The following is a 17,722-nucleotide window of genomic DNA, read 5'->3' as shown; positions in this document are numbered from 1 at the left end:
TATTTTGCAAAAGTCTTTGTTGGCCATTGTAAGCCATAAAACTAGCATTGATTGTATTGAAATGAAATAAATAACTTTTGTCATTCCACACAGTATGTGTGGAATTACAAAGTTACTCATTTCATTGTGTAAATTGCATAAAGTTATGCTGAGTTGTGTAAATTCCATAGTGTTACACTGGAGATAACAAATAACATGGATTGGTGTCTTCTTTAAATTGCATTGATCTCGAGGATTTTATTTGTTATTTTGTCTTTAAAAATTTACTTCTTTTTAGAGTAAAACTGTCTTCTGTTTGACTGGAACAGGTATGGTAAATGGAGTATAAAAAAATTGGCAGTTCTTGGGAATTCATTTCTGAAATTTTTAAGTGTAATTTTGAGTCACATTGTTACCATACAGTTAAAATTTGTAGAATAAATTTCCTTTATCCAATATCCAACGAAAGCAAAATGAGTAAATGAAATATTGACACAAAAGAAAATCCAAGGCCTCTAATATGTGTGTGTATGCTGGAATCTCTTACTTAATTTTGGAATCTCTCATTTCAATCCAATGGATGTTTTATTTATCAATCACAAAAATAGTGAGCTCCTAATATGTGCTTGCTCCCATATAAGTAACATGTGTTATCTTTTGTACTTCCACAGTTACCTCTTGGCAATGGTCCATTGGTGCTGATTCTTTGCCCATCATGGAATATTGTGTCCCAGGTCCATGACTATAGCCAGTGGCTGCTAAAGAATGTTGACCATTCTCCACGTATTATACCAGTGTATGGTGGCCTGGAAGATGAGCAAATGGTCAGTCCATATTAAGTTATCAATGAGTAATGAAAGCCTTTTGTAGGATTAGGCAAAAGTGATATTCGTATTAAGAGATTTAGTCACTTACAAAACGTATGTTGGATACAAAATGTTTATCTGACTGTATTTAAGCACAGACTACAAAATGCACTGCATGTGTCCTGGAAAATACGAAATAGTATTTTAATATAATTGAAAATACAAATTATCCTCTAGGAATTGAGTATAGTAATATAGACTAGTTATATATGTAAATTGTTTCCACGCTTTTATTGATAAAATATGTTTTCATTGCCTTTCAATCACATAATTTTTCAATAATTCATTGCTTAAATTCACGAATGTGGGCTTTTAATTAGACCAGCGAATTAAAATAACCATCATAGGACCACTTGAAATAATACTAGTATTGTATCTGACAAACATTTGAATCTTATATAGGATATCCGTTCAACATTGTTTACTTTTTGGATTTTCCTACAAAAATTGCAGGGTTTCTACCTTGTTGTCTCTCATTACTTTCCTTTCACTTACCGTAGCTTCATTAAAATGGAAACTTCATCATCTGTGAATTAAATGCCTTCTAACTTATTTGGTATTAGATTTATACCTTTCAAAAATTTCAGCAATATCTGCTGGCAGTTATCTCATTTTAAACAATGAATGGGTGCATGTGGCTATTATTGACTCATCTACTTCTAGGCTGAGGATCAAATGTTTTTTAACCTTATGCAGACAGTAAAATGTTCCTGAATGCAGGAGTTACATTCCACAAGGGTGTCACATTGAGCAATTTCCACCCTGGGGCAGTCTTTAGTTTTATGGAAAGGAATAGTTTGAGTTTCCATAATTGGAAAAAGTATATGTTTTTTAGGAGTTTTTATCAATAATGATGAAGCTGAATTTTCCCTGAAATAATAATGTTAATAAAGTCAATCTGATATAATAGCAATGCCTTCCATTAAAAAAAATATTTTATAACTCTTTAAAATAGAATTTTCATAATTTCCCTAAGGTCAAATTTCACCTCTATAGTTTTCTCTTTATGTCTGTAAAATGCTAGCATAAATAATGTTTAAAGTACAATTCTGTGTGTGCTTGTTAACCTGTACTACTCCCACTACCCTCCATTCATGGAAAGTCAGGGAGTCATTGAATGCTAGCCACCACCCTCTTTCCTCATTCAACAAAATATGTGGGGAAGCAAATTTGGAATAAGGGACAATGAGTTAGGAGCTGGCTTTACAGATGAGAAACAAGAGATCTCCTAGGTGCAGAAAATATGGAAAGGAGAGGTGTGGGGGTTAGGATAGTAAAAGGTTTTCTCGAGATTGAGATTCAAGCAGATGGCAAACACATGGTTGTAGATGACTCAGAATCAATACAAACGATGAAATGATAACTCATTGAGTGATGCCTTGTTTCCCCTTAGGCTTTGCTTCTACCCTACCTCAGGTAAACTTGGACTTCCTCAGATTGTGGATCAACCAACCAGTCTATAAGGAATTCTCAGGAAGGCATTGTTGCTCTAGTAGTAGCATATATTGAGAAACTCATAGACATGAGGGTAGAGAAAGAAACTTTGCACTTCCACTGAAAGATTTATTAGTCCACCCGACCATGGTTTCGATGCTGGGCATCATCATCGGAACACCTAATGACGATGCACAGCATCAAAACCATGGTTGTGCGAAGTAATAAATCTTTATGCTTCTTTCTCTACCCTCTACATGAATGAATTCCACAAAGTTAAGCCTGAAACTGTTATGCTCACAAACATTTCTTGTCTTACTAATACAGTAAGTACTTGAAGAAGTGCCTGCACAAATGCTAAAGAATTTTATTGTCCATCTGCCTTCTCAATGGTTCTTATCTTAGATTAATTTACATCATATTGTTCTGTTAATGCCTGAGTCATGTCTGGCTCATCAAAGAGTAAAAATGCATACAGTTTCTTAGGCCTTATATCATCTACCAGATACTGGATGAGCTGAATTTTACTTGCAGCTAGCTTGGAGTGGAGTGGTGTTGTGAATTTCTTGGGTGTTGAATCCCTTAAATAATTTGGGGCTCTAATTCTGAAGTTAATTAAGGCATTGGGTTAACATGCAGAGGAGAGGGAGATAAAGGGCAAGGAAGGTGAGCCAATGCAAGGTGGCCTACATCTTGGCTCCTGGTACTTGTTCATTTTATTCTCAGCCAGGAATGGCCTGACACCATCACAGACAGTGGTGAGATCTCAGGCAACCTAGTATAACATACATAAGTGTCATGAAAGTATTGAGGCATACCCTTGGTATCACCATGGTCCATGCTTTTACATGTTAGCATGTGGTATGGACTAAAACCAATGGATAATGGTTGCAACTTGGTATGCAGGTTCATAAAATATGTGATACATCAAAGAATGATTTGTATTTCATTTATCTTCCTTCTTTTCATCTTTCAGATACCCCTTGTAAATGGCTGTGAAATTTTGATCACTACTCCTAAATGCTTTTTACGTCTACTTGAGAAAGGTAGACTAATAACAAATTTTGACAGGCTGTGCCATTTGGTGTTTGATGAGGCAGATACAATGATGAAAAAGTTCCTACCAGAGGTAAATAAATTATATCTGGTTCCTATAACTTAACTTGTGACTTAGAGATGGTGAGCCTTTGATTTGTTTGACTTACCAAGCGTAATTTTTTTTAATGGGCATCATACTGGGCATGGGTAATTACATCCCAAAAATCATTATTTTTTACTTGAAATTTGCAATATTTCTTAATTAGTTGAATGGAAGATGTTGTATAATAATACTTAAATGATGAAGTTTACATAATTTTAATTTTTGTGGGATTATTCTACATTAGTATTCCTAGATCATTAACCCTGGGAAATGTACCCCTGAAAAACTTCCCAGATTTATATGTGTAATTGAGGTAATAATAAGCTAGGTGATGTTGAAAGTACATACAGTGGACCCTTGTTAGTATATTTCTGAAGGGACCCAGGATTTCAAACATACTAACCAGTGTAACACACTCACACAATCCAGGGTTGTCTCTTGGCAAATTACATTTTTAATCTGGGTAGCATAACTAAGGGCAGGTAATTTGCAATGTAGTGGCATAGTACTGTTCATTCCATAGCTCTTTGGTGAAAACATATGGCAAAACCATTCATTTTGTCAATGTTATGAAATATGACGAACATTTTTTGCATAAATATTTCCTCCATACCTACATTATTGATACTTTATAAAAAATGTGGTAACAGTTTTACTTCACATTCCATGTCTATTCGAATTCCATTTTTTTACCGAGTCCTGCATAATAACTGAGTCGTGCAGCAGTTTAATTTGCATTTGTAGTGACTGAACTATTTATCTTAAGTCTTCAATGTTAACACAATGTGCTCAACACATTTCTTTGAAGTACCATGAGTATCCTAATTATATATGTAGAAATGAAATTGTTTAGTTAAACACAATAGTTATTAAATATAAAGATGCATTTTTCATTATTATGCTAGGGGGAGTTAAATGAACACCCACCATAGCACAGCCATTGTGAAAGGTGGCAACATTGTTGTTACGTATCGGTATTTCCGTTGCTGTGGTAAGAGAACTGCATTGTGACAACTCACGGGCACATGCAGTTGTTGGGTTATGCTTTGTTGGTGCTCAGACTGGTCTAGTGTGTTTGTCCACTAGATTTTCATTTGACTGCCCCTCATAGAATTCAGAATAGGAAAGAGACAATTTCAACATTCATTGACTGGTATCTGGAAAGCATTGCCAAATACAATTAACTTTACAATGCGCATTCAGTGTTGAGAGAAGCTCAAAAAAAGCAATGGAACTTCCTGCAATACCCGCATTTTTTATTCATAATACATGATAAATAGTGCCTAATGGAAATGTTTAATATGTCAACATGATCTTAAGAGCTACTACTCAGTTGTCTCTGTCTATACATTTTGAAACGTGCTCAAAGGAATTGAAGCCACTTTTTGAAGAATTTTAAGATTCTCTCCAATTGAAATTTGCCTCTTAGCAATATATTATTCCTGGTTTATATTCCATCCCTTATATTGCCTCAAATACCATAAAATACCTGTACTCAAGCTATTTTGATAACAGGAAAACCATTATTTTCAAACCAAACATTACTATTAATATATGTGAGGTGTAGTCATTAAAAAAAACAGGAATTTTGTATATTTATTCAAAGAAACTGTGGAGATGCCATGACGGTAACTTTTAATGGAGTCATCCACAAAATTTGCATTATAATTGATAATTTCAGAGTGTAAAAATCATTTGCTTGACTGGGATTCAAACCAAGATCCCTCAGTGTCCAGCCTGCTGCCGAGGCATCCTCTAACACTCTGAAATTTTGAAGGCTTCAAAGAAACAATATGTTGTGACAAAATACCTTGCATACAATGTCACAGGAATTAATAGTCATACACGTTGCACCACAGTCCACAAGGTTAAAGCCAACGTTAAACACTAGAGTTGAATTACTTTTGGAAAATTCCAAGAAACTGTGGGAGATAGTAACAGTTACAGAGAGAGACAGTAACTTTCAACGGATTCATCTGCTAAATGTGCATTACAATGCAACAATTTCAGAGTGTTAAAAAAAAGTTCTAACGAATGATCTCTGTATTTTTAATTTTTGAAGCTTCATGAAGGTGGATCATATTCCATTTCCACCCTTCTTAGTTTTATCATAATCCAAAATTTTTTCAATGTAATAATTTATCTACATATTTCTCAAGTTCCTGGGTGCTAAAAATGACATTTTTACTTGGAATTGTTTTTCCTTAGCTGAAGGAAATTCTGAGAGAGTGTCGCCTGATCCTTCAGAAAAGAGCTCGCCGTGCAGCAGAATCCAATCCATCTGGTGACTCAGAATCATACCAAGTGGTGAAGTTTATTGCTGCAGCCAAAACATGGTGTCCTCAACTGGAATCATTAGTAAAAAATATAATAGAGAAGCCTCTGCTATGCATAGGCTCTTATCTTGAGGCAGCAGTATTTGCCCAGCTAAAACCTACATTACACATTGTAGGATTTCAGGAATACCTTAAAGGGAAGGAGTTTGCATCTACTAAATCTGAGACCAGGATCACAGAAGTTGACAACATTGTCTTGGGTAAGGCACGCCTATACCCGTTCTTTGCATCTTAAAATATGTAAGCTGATGTTTTTTATCTTAATTTGTTGCTAAAGATTGACCCGTCATATTCAAATTCAACCCTCAGGAAAAAAAACCATGTATCTCAGATCTCTGAAAAGAAAGAGTACTTTTCCTTTCATGAATTTTCCTTAGAAAGGAAAGGGTATCTTTCCCTTGGCCATTAGCGTGGTCCATTTTTGCAAAAGTAGTGGTTTTCTGTATGGATGTTACTACTGAGACATTAATGTGTTAGGTGCTGGTTCTAAATTTATAGTTTTTCCCTGCTGTGTGTTGAAATGAGTACAATTTAGAAGTCACTATGGCTATGCATTTCTCCCAGGTGCAATGAGCATCTTAAGGAGTGAAGTTAACTCCTATAATGACATGGGTATTTAACTGACAGTATGCTTTTCACTCAAAAAAATTCTTTTATTGATAACCTCTGGTCTAAATTATTTTCTCCGTGTACTCTAAATCGCAGAACTCTCTCATATCAGTCACTAATGTCTTAAAATCTAGCGTTAGCAACTGACATGGGTACAACTTATTATCATCATCTAAGCAGTGGAGGATCTAGTTCAGTAAAAATGCATTAGCTAATCCTGGACAGGCAAAAAATTTCATGAATCATAAATTTTAAAATCATGAAAAACAAATATTTTCATCTTTTTCTTTTCCTTAAAACTTTACTCCTTGAAATGTTAATTTTATTTCTAATTTCAAACTCTTTATTAAAATAGTATTGACCCACTAGAAATAAACCACTTTTTTTATCTGGGAGTAACGTTTCATTAAGCTAAGCAAAAATTGTATGATTTCAATCAACCCAGTAAATAACTCCAAAAAAAAACAAAAATCATCAATTCTTCAGTCTTTAAGGACCATGAATTTGAGTCACTGCTCAAGTATCCACCTGTTATAAGAATATGTCATCTGTAGTCAACTGTTTTGCATTGTAACTAATATTTATGTCAAGTAATTATGTCAGAATGTTGTGGTAATTAGCAAACATTTTCTCCTTATAGGCATACTAAGTAAAAGTTTAGGATTCAAGAAATTTGTTGTGGTTTGTGAATCAGCAAGTGCTGTGAAGCGGCTAGCACCAAGGATAGTTGAGCTTGGTGCTGATTTGCTTGTTGTGCATGAGCTTCAGAATCATGTGGATATTGCAGGTTTGTAAAACTTTAATGTTTTAAAAACTATTGATGGGTCAACTTCATTCTTTGAAGATCAGCCAAGAATCTGAATCAAGTAATTCAAAAGTGGAAACTCAATTCTGATTCTTGCCCTCCAGAGAGCATTCTATTCTTACAGTACAGAAATGAGTCTAAAATAGGTTTTGGGATGGCCCTGAAGCAATAACAATCTACCACTAATACTAGCAATCCATCTAACGCCCAAAATCAATGAGACTGTATTACAATCTGAAGCACTGAGGTGCATTCTGATTCTTACTTGAGGCACCAGTGCATCAGATCGCTGTTCAGTGTCTACATTGTCACTTTGAGGTGTTTGGTGTCAATCAACCCCTTTGGTTTTTGGACTGGAACACTTGGCACAGTTGATCCAAAGGGAAATGCTTGTTGGAGGGTTCAATCAGATAGACTTCAACGCACATTGGTGCAAGAATCAGAATGGCAAAAGAGCGCATTGCAGACATGAACCGAGAATTGGAACAAACCCCCGGTGATTCAAAAGCTCTAGCTCTTTCAATGAGCTCTCATATATTTTCAACATGAAAAGGCAAAAACAAGAAACATCTGAGTTGTTGATGCTCCACAGACAACAAACTAATGGCAGCACTTCGCTTCACATGAATAATTTCCAAAGTGCTAAGCTCATACACCTCCATGTGACCATGATGGTGGTCTGCAGTCAAAAAAAAGCCCATTTGGACTATTTGTGTGAGTACACTATGGTAATCTGGCAGCCAATGCCATAGCCTGCTGCAAGCAGATGACTCCTGTCAAGTTTGGCTGTTCCCACCAGCATGTCACCTCTCTTTCCCACTATGTTGTGCAGTCTCTCTTTAGAACTAAGAAGAATTATTACATCTGCCTCGCCATTGCAATAACTGTTTAACTTATTAATCATATAATGTATGCATAACTGCAAAGTTCAAGGTGTAACTCGACATTACTGTAAGTTGCTTGCAGCTATTTTCCATTTCCATTAAATGTCTTCGATTTTTCAAATTTTAATTTGCAGTTATAAGTTCTGAGATTCTTATCAATATAAATGGCCGTGATAGTATCTTGGGTAGCATATATTATAGACACTTCCCCAAGAAGATACAGCATATAGGTAAGGCATGTATAGAATGCTACAATCCTTAAACAGCTGGAGGGATAAATATGCAATGCAGAATGTGCAGATGATGCAATGCAGATGTTATTAATGATATGAGAAATGGTTTCCCCTTATAGTTACCCTTTTCAAATTGTAATTTTATTATTTGGGATTATTTGATTTTTTTGAGTCATTGATGAAATGGGATTACAAGAATCAAAAATTGGAATTGAAATCTCTACAATTTTTGAATTGACCCATCACTATGAAATACAACCTCTTTTCTGCCATCAACACATTATACCGAGGGCTTCTTCGCACCGATATCTTGGTGTCATTCTAGACAACCAGCTCACTTTTCAGCCGGACCTCGACTTTTGCCTTCAGAAGGCAATGGTCGCAAGGAGCCGCCTCGGCTGCCTTTCCTCTGTGATTTCTCCTCTGGGTCACGCTGACAAGATGCAACTTTACTGGTTGATCATTTGCCTGCAGTTTCTGTATGCTTGCCCCATGTTTGCCATCTGGAAAACGCTCTGGCATCACCTTGAAACCATCCAAATCAAGGCTGTTCGGTCATTACTCCAAGTGAGTCGTTTCACTAGGATGGCTGTCGTGCGAGCGGTGTATTAACTCCCATCTGTCACGGAGTTTATTCGCTCGGAAGTCGTGTCTTTCAAATCCCGCCTCGCACCATCTGGGAATCTGCTGCTACAAACCATCTGGGACTCTGATCCCAGAGAGAAACAAACTTGTACACTGCCTAATGATATTACTCGCCAATGAGCCTTTTCTATGTCTTTTAATTGTAAATTTTCTTCATAGCAATAAGCCACTTCACGGCCGGACAGATCTCTTCCTCCGTCCTCTTAAGTTATTTTAGTATCATTTTATCTGCTTCACGGTCTTGCTGTCACCCACTTCCTCTTGCCCAAGTGTAATTTCCCGCTGTGGGAAATGGGCGACCCTTGCCCTGCTTCCTTTTTGTACCGCTCTATGCTCAGAGTGTGCCAGTGGGCAGTTAGTGCTGTTAGTGACGTTCTTTTTTTTGTAAAAAGCCTTTCCCTGTCTGCTTTCGTTTCTTGTTAGGTTAAGAATTCATATTTTATTCCTAGTTTTAAGTTTCTCCTTCTCGCAAACCACACTTCCAACTCATCCATGTTTCTTTCTTCAATGCCATGTGTTTCTCATGTACAATGACCAGTAAGGGTGAGACTTCACTCACCTGGACGGTTTATACTTGCCCGCTTGGGTAGTCAATGAACATTTGTGTCTCTTGCCATTTCGTTGAACTCAGTATGTAATATGCATGAAATTAATGGTTGTTCCCAGAATTATTTTATGTGAAGTAGTGAAAAATGAAATACCCATTTGCTCAAAATTAAAAGTGTTTCTGCGGAATTGGTTTGTCTCTTGTGACTATGATGAAGTTATGGTCGCATGGGCAATACTGATGTACAGACAAATTTTTTAGTACAGTAGTTTTGATGATCAATGTAGCAGCATTTAGCAGACCCTAGAAATATTGCCTCTATTGGAAGAATCACTTTGCTTCATCTTTTCCATCACTCTCCCCGTTTTATCACCCTCTTGGTACATAACTTTCCTTGGCATTTTGATATTGTAGTGGAATTAATTAACATTGGAAATATTGTGAACTTTTGATGATCAATCCAGAAATTATTGATTCAGAGGGATTATCATGAATCAATTTAAACTGTGTGTATATTGTCACATTTCAGTTTTTTTAATAAAAGTATTTGCATCCATTCTGAGGTGTCTACATTGAAATAACTACTTTTTATGATTGTTTGCCTCAACTGTACCTTTTTAAAGTTGAAGGTTATGCTGGCAGTCTGACTAATATCCTTTCCTTTAATCCAGTTAAGCACCTCAAGGAAAACTTAGGTATTTTAGCTGAAACTGTCATGGAATTTTTACAGTAAATATTGTTGTCATCTTGGATTGCAAGCCAAATGTAATACTAGTGGTACAGAACTAGGTCGCCATTGGCTTCCCCCGTCCTGCATATTTTCCATTATGTATGAAAAAAATCCCATTATTATTAATCATGGTCCTCTTATCCTAATTTCTAATGACTTTTAACTTTTCACAATTGTTTGTTAAAGCCTTTGGGCATAAATTTGTTTCAGACAGTAATATCTCATACCCCTAGGTCACAGTTTCCTTTATATCACTTGGGTTTAATTTCATTTTAGCTTAGTTGGTAAAGCATCAAATTCCTCACTAAGGGATCACAGATTCATAATCTAGTGGTGCCTTTCAAAGGCCCTTGCAAACTGCTATCAATTGATTTTCTGGGTACTGGTGGCATTTGATAAATGATGTGTAATTCATTTTATCCATGAATGCATGACTCACTGCAGGGTATTATATAAAGAATTGTTCCATATTGTCATTTTATACGTATGCTAAATTTATATTAATGCTGGTATGTATAATTCTGTTATGAGATCTTTTCATTCACCCATAATATGTGCTTGTGTTAATTCAAAAGACATTCCTTATTTCATTGGCCAGGAATCCGCCAGACATGGCTGCGCTCTCAGCTATCAGGTGCCCTACCAGTCCTTTTGATTTCTGATGAAACTCTATCAGAGTTTAACATAGGAGATGCAGAACACCTTGTGCATGTAGGAATACCTACAAATTCAAAGACTCAGTTTGGCTTACGGTTCTCAACTCTAATGGATAATTACAGAGACATATTTGCCAAGGTAGGTGCTAATTTTTTTCCTAAGTTATTTTACCCTGTCAATAATATTGATGTGTACATATTATCCCATTGAAATGCTCTATTAGATTTTTAACCATAAAAAGTTATAACCTCTCGTGCATAAAAATGAGTGTAAGTGAATGATGTTTGTAACTTCAAAGTTTTGACTGTTGAATGTTCCTTTTCCCTCTGATTGGTACTCTTGGCTATGGAGACAGGTTAGAGAGAGTTTAATGCATATCAAGGGCCACTTTTTGCATACAATGTAATTGTCATATTGAAGGGATAAGTTAACAGCAGTCATAATCTATTGCATTTATTTCTAGGGAATCTCATTATAATAATTGTTCACAATACCTAAGCAGTCTCTCACCATATCTAGCCTTTATTATTTAATTTAATGATATTAACTAGAAAACAATAAATATATATCATTCATTTTTGTATTACATGATGTTTATAGCATGCATTTTCATAATAATTGAAGTGGTCAATCTTTGTGATTGCCCTGGGTCATCATCCATCCTTGGAAATTTTGGACATTTTATCTGTAAATATATATTTTAAAACCATCTCATTGCAAATTGCAAAATACTGTATCATCATTTAAGTCATATAGTTCGTATTTCCATTGATAGACAAGTGACAAGATTTATTATGAAAATGAAAGAAGTCAAGTTTCAATATTTTGTATTTATTTTACATAACCGCAGAACTTTACAGATGTTAGTGCAAGGTTACCAGTTATTTGCATAGTTACTTGGATGCAGAAATCTAATATTAATTTACAAATAGATTGTGGAACTATTGAACCCATGCAAGCAAGTTACTAATCCCAAGAAACTGCGAAAGATATCTCGACAGTAACTTTTAACGGAGTCATCCACAATATGCGCCTTACAATGCAACAAAATCAGAGTGTAAAAATCATTTGCCTTTACCTGGATCCTGGTGAAGGCGATTGATTTTTACACTCTGAAATAGTTGCATTTTAGCAAGTTACTAGGTGCATTCAAGTTCTAAAGTCTCCTATTTTACTCGCGGTACTATTAACACTAGAAAGTTGAAACAACTGTTGCTTCGCAGCATAATTTCCCTGTAGCTGTATTCATTTTTTGCAACATCGATGCCATGATTCTATGGCTTCTATGGAAAATGCTTAATTTGAGGTTCCTTTTGCCCCCTGGAAAAACAGGTTGGTCGATGGCCAAGGGTGAATTTCCTTTATCGCCAACTTTGAAATTCTTTTTATATTTTCCTAATTAACTGCAGTGCCACATTTTTAATTGATTAATTCAATAAATGGCAATTTAACAGAAAAAAAGAACCAAGAAAAATTGCCCCAGCATAAAATTTGAAGCCTTGTCTCTCCTGCTAGATCTGTAGTAACTAGTTCTCATATTCATATTTGTATCCATTGTAGGTTCATAGGATGTCTACTTGAGGTGGGTCCCTTCCTCAATAGTGTTTTTAGCATACCGCATCACTGAGTAAAATATATTAGAAGAAATAAATTAACAGTTATTCAAGTTATTTGAACTATTAAAGGCAGATTCCAAAGAAACTGCGGGAGATGCCGCAACAGTAACTTTTAACGGAGTCATCCGCTAATGTGCATTTCAGAGTTTAAGAGGACGCCTCGGTAGCTTAAGTGGCTAAAGCACTCGACCGGATATTGAGGGATCTGGGTTTGAATCCCAGTCAAGGCGAATGATTTTTACACTCTGAAATTGTTGTATTAAAGGCAGGTTTTGGATTGCCATTTACAACTATATACTTCCAAATTTCTGAGAAAATCCTCTTGTTTGGACTAAATTATTTCCTTCGTTTTGTCGTAATTTCTGCCTACCTTCATGCTATCTAAATTCTCTCTTCTGTCCTCCACCCTGCTCACCCAAAGTTTCCTTTCTATCACAGCCTTCGACATTCCACGATCTTTCATTATTTCTCCTACTCACTTTCTCTATCCTTTTTGGATTTCCCACAATTTCCTCTCATCATCGCTCCTTGTAAAAACTTCAGCCTTTGTCTTCTTCTCAGTCCTTGTTTTCTTCATTCTTTGCCGCATCCGCATTTCAAAACAAATTTTAATTGTATTTTATAAAAGCTAAATTATGATCCAAATCTGCATCTACACCTCAGAAGCTTTTGCTGGTTGGCTCTGTTCCTAAATATATAGCCATTCTAGCTGGTACTTACCTGTTTCTCTAATCATTGTACCTATACCTGTGGTGGTGATTGACCTCTATGCTAGTTATTATCAAACTTTCTTCTACAGATATTGATTTATAACTCTCCTCAATGATTTCTAATTCCTAAACCGTAGCCTCTTGCCTCTCTCCCATGCCTCCCTTTGCGTACCATTGCATTCCATTCCCCATTATTGGTAGGTGTTTCCTTCCTGGCATGCTCCAAATTAATTCTTCTAATTGGTTGTAAAGATTGTTTACTTCTTTGCCCTGGTAATTGTCAGCATACACGCCTAGCTTACAACTAGATTGGTAAGGGCAACTTTTATCTCTACCACCATAGTGATAACACTCACCTGCTCTATATTCACTTCCGTTCTCCTGAGTTTCATAATCAATATTATGGCCACTCCTTGCTCATTTTCCTCTCTACCTCTGTAAATTGCTCCTTAACTAACACGCCAGTAATCCCCACTTTCTTTCTATTTGATCTCTACTACTGCCACTGTGAGAAAAGATCTTCAAATATCATTTAGAGCACTATCAGAAATATTGTCAATTTTATTTTAACATGTTGGTAACAGAAAAAATGCGACAATGAGTTAGGAGCTGGCTTTACAGATGAGAAACAAGAGATCTCCTAGGTGCAGAAAATATGGAAAGGAGAGGTGTGGGGGTTAGGATTCCTTCTAGTTAGGCAATTTCCTCTCATCATCGCTCCTTGTAAAAACTTCAGCCTTTGTCTTCTTCTCAGTCCTTGTTTTCTTCATTCTTTGCCGCATCCGCATTTCAAAACAAATTTTAATTGTATTTTATAAAAGCTAAATTATGATCCAAATCTGCATCTACACCTCAGAAGCTTTTGCTGGTTGGCTCTGTTCCTAAATATATAGCCATTCTAGCTGGTACTTACCTGTTTCTCTAATCATTGTACCTATACCTGTGGTGGTGATTGACCTCTATGCTAGTTATTATCAAACTTTCTTCTACAGATATTGATTTATAACTCTCCTCAATGATTTCTAATTCCTAAACCGTAGCCTCTTGCCTCTCTCCCATGCCTCCCTTTGCGTACCATTGCATTCCATTCCCCATTATTGGTAGGTGTTTCCTTCCTGGCATGCTCCAAATTAATTCTTCTAATTGGTTGTAAAGATTGTTTACTTCTTTGCCCTGGTAATTGTCAGCATACACGCCTAGCTTACAACTAGATTGGTAAGGGCAACTTTTATCTCTACCACCATAGTGATAACACTCACCTGCTCTATATTCACTTCCGTTCTCCTGAGTTTCATAATCAATATTATGGCCACTCCTTGCTCATTTTCCTCTCTACCTCTGTAAATTGCTCCTTAACTAACACGCCAGTAATCCCCACTTTCTTTCTATTTGATCTCTACTACTGCCACTGTGAGAAAAGATCTTCAAATATCATTTAGAGCACTATCAGAAATATTGTCAATTTTATTTTAACATGTTGGTAACAGAAAAAATGCGCTTGAGGCATGTTTATATGCGTAGGCTTCTGAAAGCAAATTCATAATTATCTTGTAAAAATCAATGTAAAGTGTGTTCCTCATCCTCCATATCATGTGGACCTAGTCCCATATGACCTTTTCCCATTCATCATCAGGAAAGAATGCCTCATTGTGAAGCGTTTTTCATCATTAAGAGCTGACGTAAACAAACTGATTTTTTCAAATTACCTCTAATGCAATGAGAGGTATACTCCCACCAGTTACATTTATTCTCCTGATTGTGCCAAAAAATTTTATTGTATATTTTATTCATTTTATTATATAATCCTGAGAGATGTGTCATTAATAAAATATGAAAATTCACTTTTAATGTATTTTTAATGACAAAGCTCAAGTTTATATTAACCTGGACTGGCGTGCATTTTTTTCCCCAGATTCTTTCAAAAATTTAAGTTCAAGTTATGAACTTAATTCTATGTTACTAAGCCTATATAGTAAAAAGAACTCCTCGTTAAGCGTGTTACTTTGTGTAAAATTATTTTCACTGACTTAATTGCACAATTTCAGGATTCCCAAGATAAAACTTGTTCCGTGGACATAGTGGTTGATATAACAAATCCTGAGGTTGAAATTTCTGGCCTTATTGAGTTCCTGGAGCGCCTGGGAATGTCCATCCCTCCAGAATTGAATGCTGTAGCATCAGTGAGTAATGATTGATTATTAACTTGAGTTTTTTGTTTACCTGTAAAAACTTTTGGGGTTATGGATATTTTTCTCCTGAAAATATTATTTTTTAATTCTAAGAATTAAGAGAATTTGTAAGTACATATATGTGGTTCAGGCATCTCATGAATCAAAGTTGTTACATGATTAGGTAAATAATTATGTGTTCAAAAAGTATGTTCAGTCACAGGTGTTGTTGGAAAGTGGGATGCATTCTGAGGAATGTATGGCATAGTGAATTTTAAATTTTACTCATTTCAACAAATAGCTAGGAAAGTTATAAAATTAAAAATTCAAGTAAGTTTACAACTCTCTCCCTGGTACAATGAGCATCTTAAGGAGTGCAGTTAACTCCTATCATCACATGGGTATTTAACTGACAGTATGCTTTTCTCTCAAAAAAATTCTTTTATTGATAACCTCTGGTCTAAATTATTTTCTTTTGGTACTCTAAGTCCCAGAACTCTCTCACATCAGTCACTAATGTCTCATAACCTAGCATTAGCAATTGACGTGGGTACAACTTTTTATCATTGTCTAAACAGTGGAGGATCTAGTTCAGTAAGCATTAGCTAATGCTGGATAGGTGAAAAATTTCATTATTTATAAATTTTAAAACTTGTAATTTATTTTTACAATTTTCTGTTCCAAGTAGCATTCTCCTTCAGTTTGCTGGGGCGGGTTACGTTATAGCTGAATATACGCGTATTTGATGCACACTCTTGTCTTTCCCTCTTTTTTGTTATCTTGATGTTGCTCAATTTGATTTACATTTTCCCAGTAGAGAGGCCCTTTTTTGAATGTGTGAGTGAGTGTTTTCCTGAGTGCTCATGAGCGTGCCAGCTCTGGGATTGTGCCTGGCGTGGAATTTGTTCCCATAAACAGTCACAGATAGTGTGTGTATGTGTTGATGAACCCAGGTATCCTTAATGGAGTCCCTTCAACCATGTGTAGGATCTCATTTGGGTTTGAGTGTTTGTGTCTATAGTTGGTCACTGGTGAGGAAGTAACATTCCGCCGAACTACTACAGAAGAGTATTCTGGTTTAGAGGTTCTGGTTGGTCACTATCATGGAATTCCTTTTCCCACAAACCATCACAACAAAATTTTGTTATTAATTGTGAAGAGTGGCGCTAACTTATTGCAGCTATAGGAGTTTTAATTTTATTTTGTTAAATCAATTTAATTTAAAAAGGTAAATTTTTGAAGCAAGAATACCATGGCAGTAAATTTATTGGAGGAGGACGTAATAGAAGTAATGTAGTGTATCAAAAATACTGAAAGGTTCATTAATATATGCAATATTAAAGGAAAGTAAGTGGTGAATTAGCCAGTTAATCAAAATCAATAACTATATATAGTGCACTGCATTAACAAGCAACCTATATAGTAAGACCAGCTTAAACTAAGTAACTGAACAAAAGACCATCTTTAGTTGAAGTGAAAGTAATGTACATGAATGTTAAGTTTTTACATAATAAATTAATTAACTCTTGTTAGCCATAAGTGAAATTTCCCCAGAAATTCTTTGCATCACCACAGATTGACTTTTGAAGCCAAGGTTATCAGTGGCCACCTGTTTTACCTACTTATATGTTGATTGAAATATAAAAAAGTGGTAGGATGACAATATTTGTCGAAAGTAATCTTGTTGACAACCCCTTACAACAAATTCCTGTGGGATCTTTTGAATTCCCAGCACTAATGCTTAAAGTTGATAATTATTTACAACTTTGTGTGTATCAATTGAGCTCCATTTAGTGGTATTAATCTGTTTAATGACCAATTTGAAAAAGATGCATATTTTCCAACTGCTTACACTAATAATTTAATCATTTGTGGCAAATTGACTCTCAAACTGCAGACAAACAACCAACATATCCCACATACTATACTGCTGCTGCTGCAGGACAATGGTACAATGTACCAGAATCTTTCCCAAGGAATTTGAGGAAGAGCATACACTTCTTGAGAACAAAAGAGCCTTTATGGGAAAATCTGCCTGTTGTCCCATAGTGGAGCAACAACTAGATGAGTTCTTAAGATATTGATGACAATTTTATGATTCAGTTTCGACGGTAGGCTGAAAATTAGTCAGAAACTTCTGTTTCTTCAGCAGGTGACACCGAAGGTCAGTGGAATTATCGCCGTCAATCTCAGTGAGAGTAAATGTAAATGTGTTTGAAGGTAGTGAAGGCAGATGCATGTCTTACGTACTGTCCTCATGAAATGTTTGAATTATGAAGCAAAGGTCAGCCACCTGGCGGCGGCAAATTACTCTCATCGCCTGCCAACCCAGAGGCCATGGTTTCCAATCCCAGCTTGGTAG

At 35.8% G+C, this 17,722-nt stretch overlaps 1 protein-coding gene across 1 annotated transcript in view; it reads left to right on the top strand.

Annotated features, from left to right (window-relative positions):
* The window catches only part of LOC139694131 (putative ATP-dependent RNA helicase TDRD12), a 38,134-nt gene extending 20,790 nt beyond the window's left edge, over positions 1 to 17,344 (top strand). Inside the window, exons 7-14 of the mRNA XM_071592565.1 lie at positions 651 to 803; positions 3,256 to 3,408; positions 5,629 to 5,956; positions 7,006 to 7,152; positions 10,808 to 11,004; positions 15,238 to 15,372; positions 16,382 to 16,450; positions 17,258 to 17,344. Coding sequence (XP_071448666.1) covers positions 651 to 803; positions 3,256 to 3,408; positions 5,629 to 5,956; positions 7,006 to 7,152; positions 10,808 to 11,004; positions 15,238 to 15,372; positions 16,382 to 16,450; positions 17,258 to 17,344 — 1,269 coding nt within the window. The remainder of the gene's footprint in view (positions 1 to 650; positions 804 to 3,255; positions 3,409 to 5,628; positions 5,957 to 7,005; positions 7,153 to 10,807; positions 11,005 to 15,237; positions 15,373 to 16,381; positions 16,451 to 17,257) is intronic.
* Positions 17,345 to 17,722: the final 378 nt, after the last annotated feature.

This window comes from Hetaerina americana, unplaced genomic scaffold, assembly GCF_022747635.1.
Source record: "Hetaerina americana unplaced genomic scaffold, ioHetAmer1.1.p SCAF_1, whole genome shotgun sequence".
Taxonomy (NCBI): Eukaryota; Metazoa; Arthropoda; class Insecta; order Odonata; family Calopterygidae; genus Hetaerina; species Hetaerina americana.
This window is presented reverse-complemented; position numbering and strand designations above follow the sequence as displayed.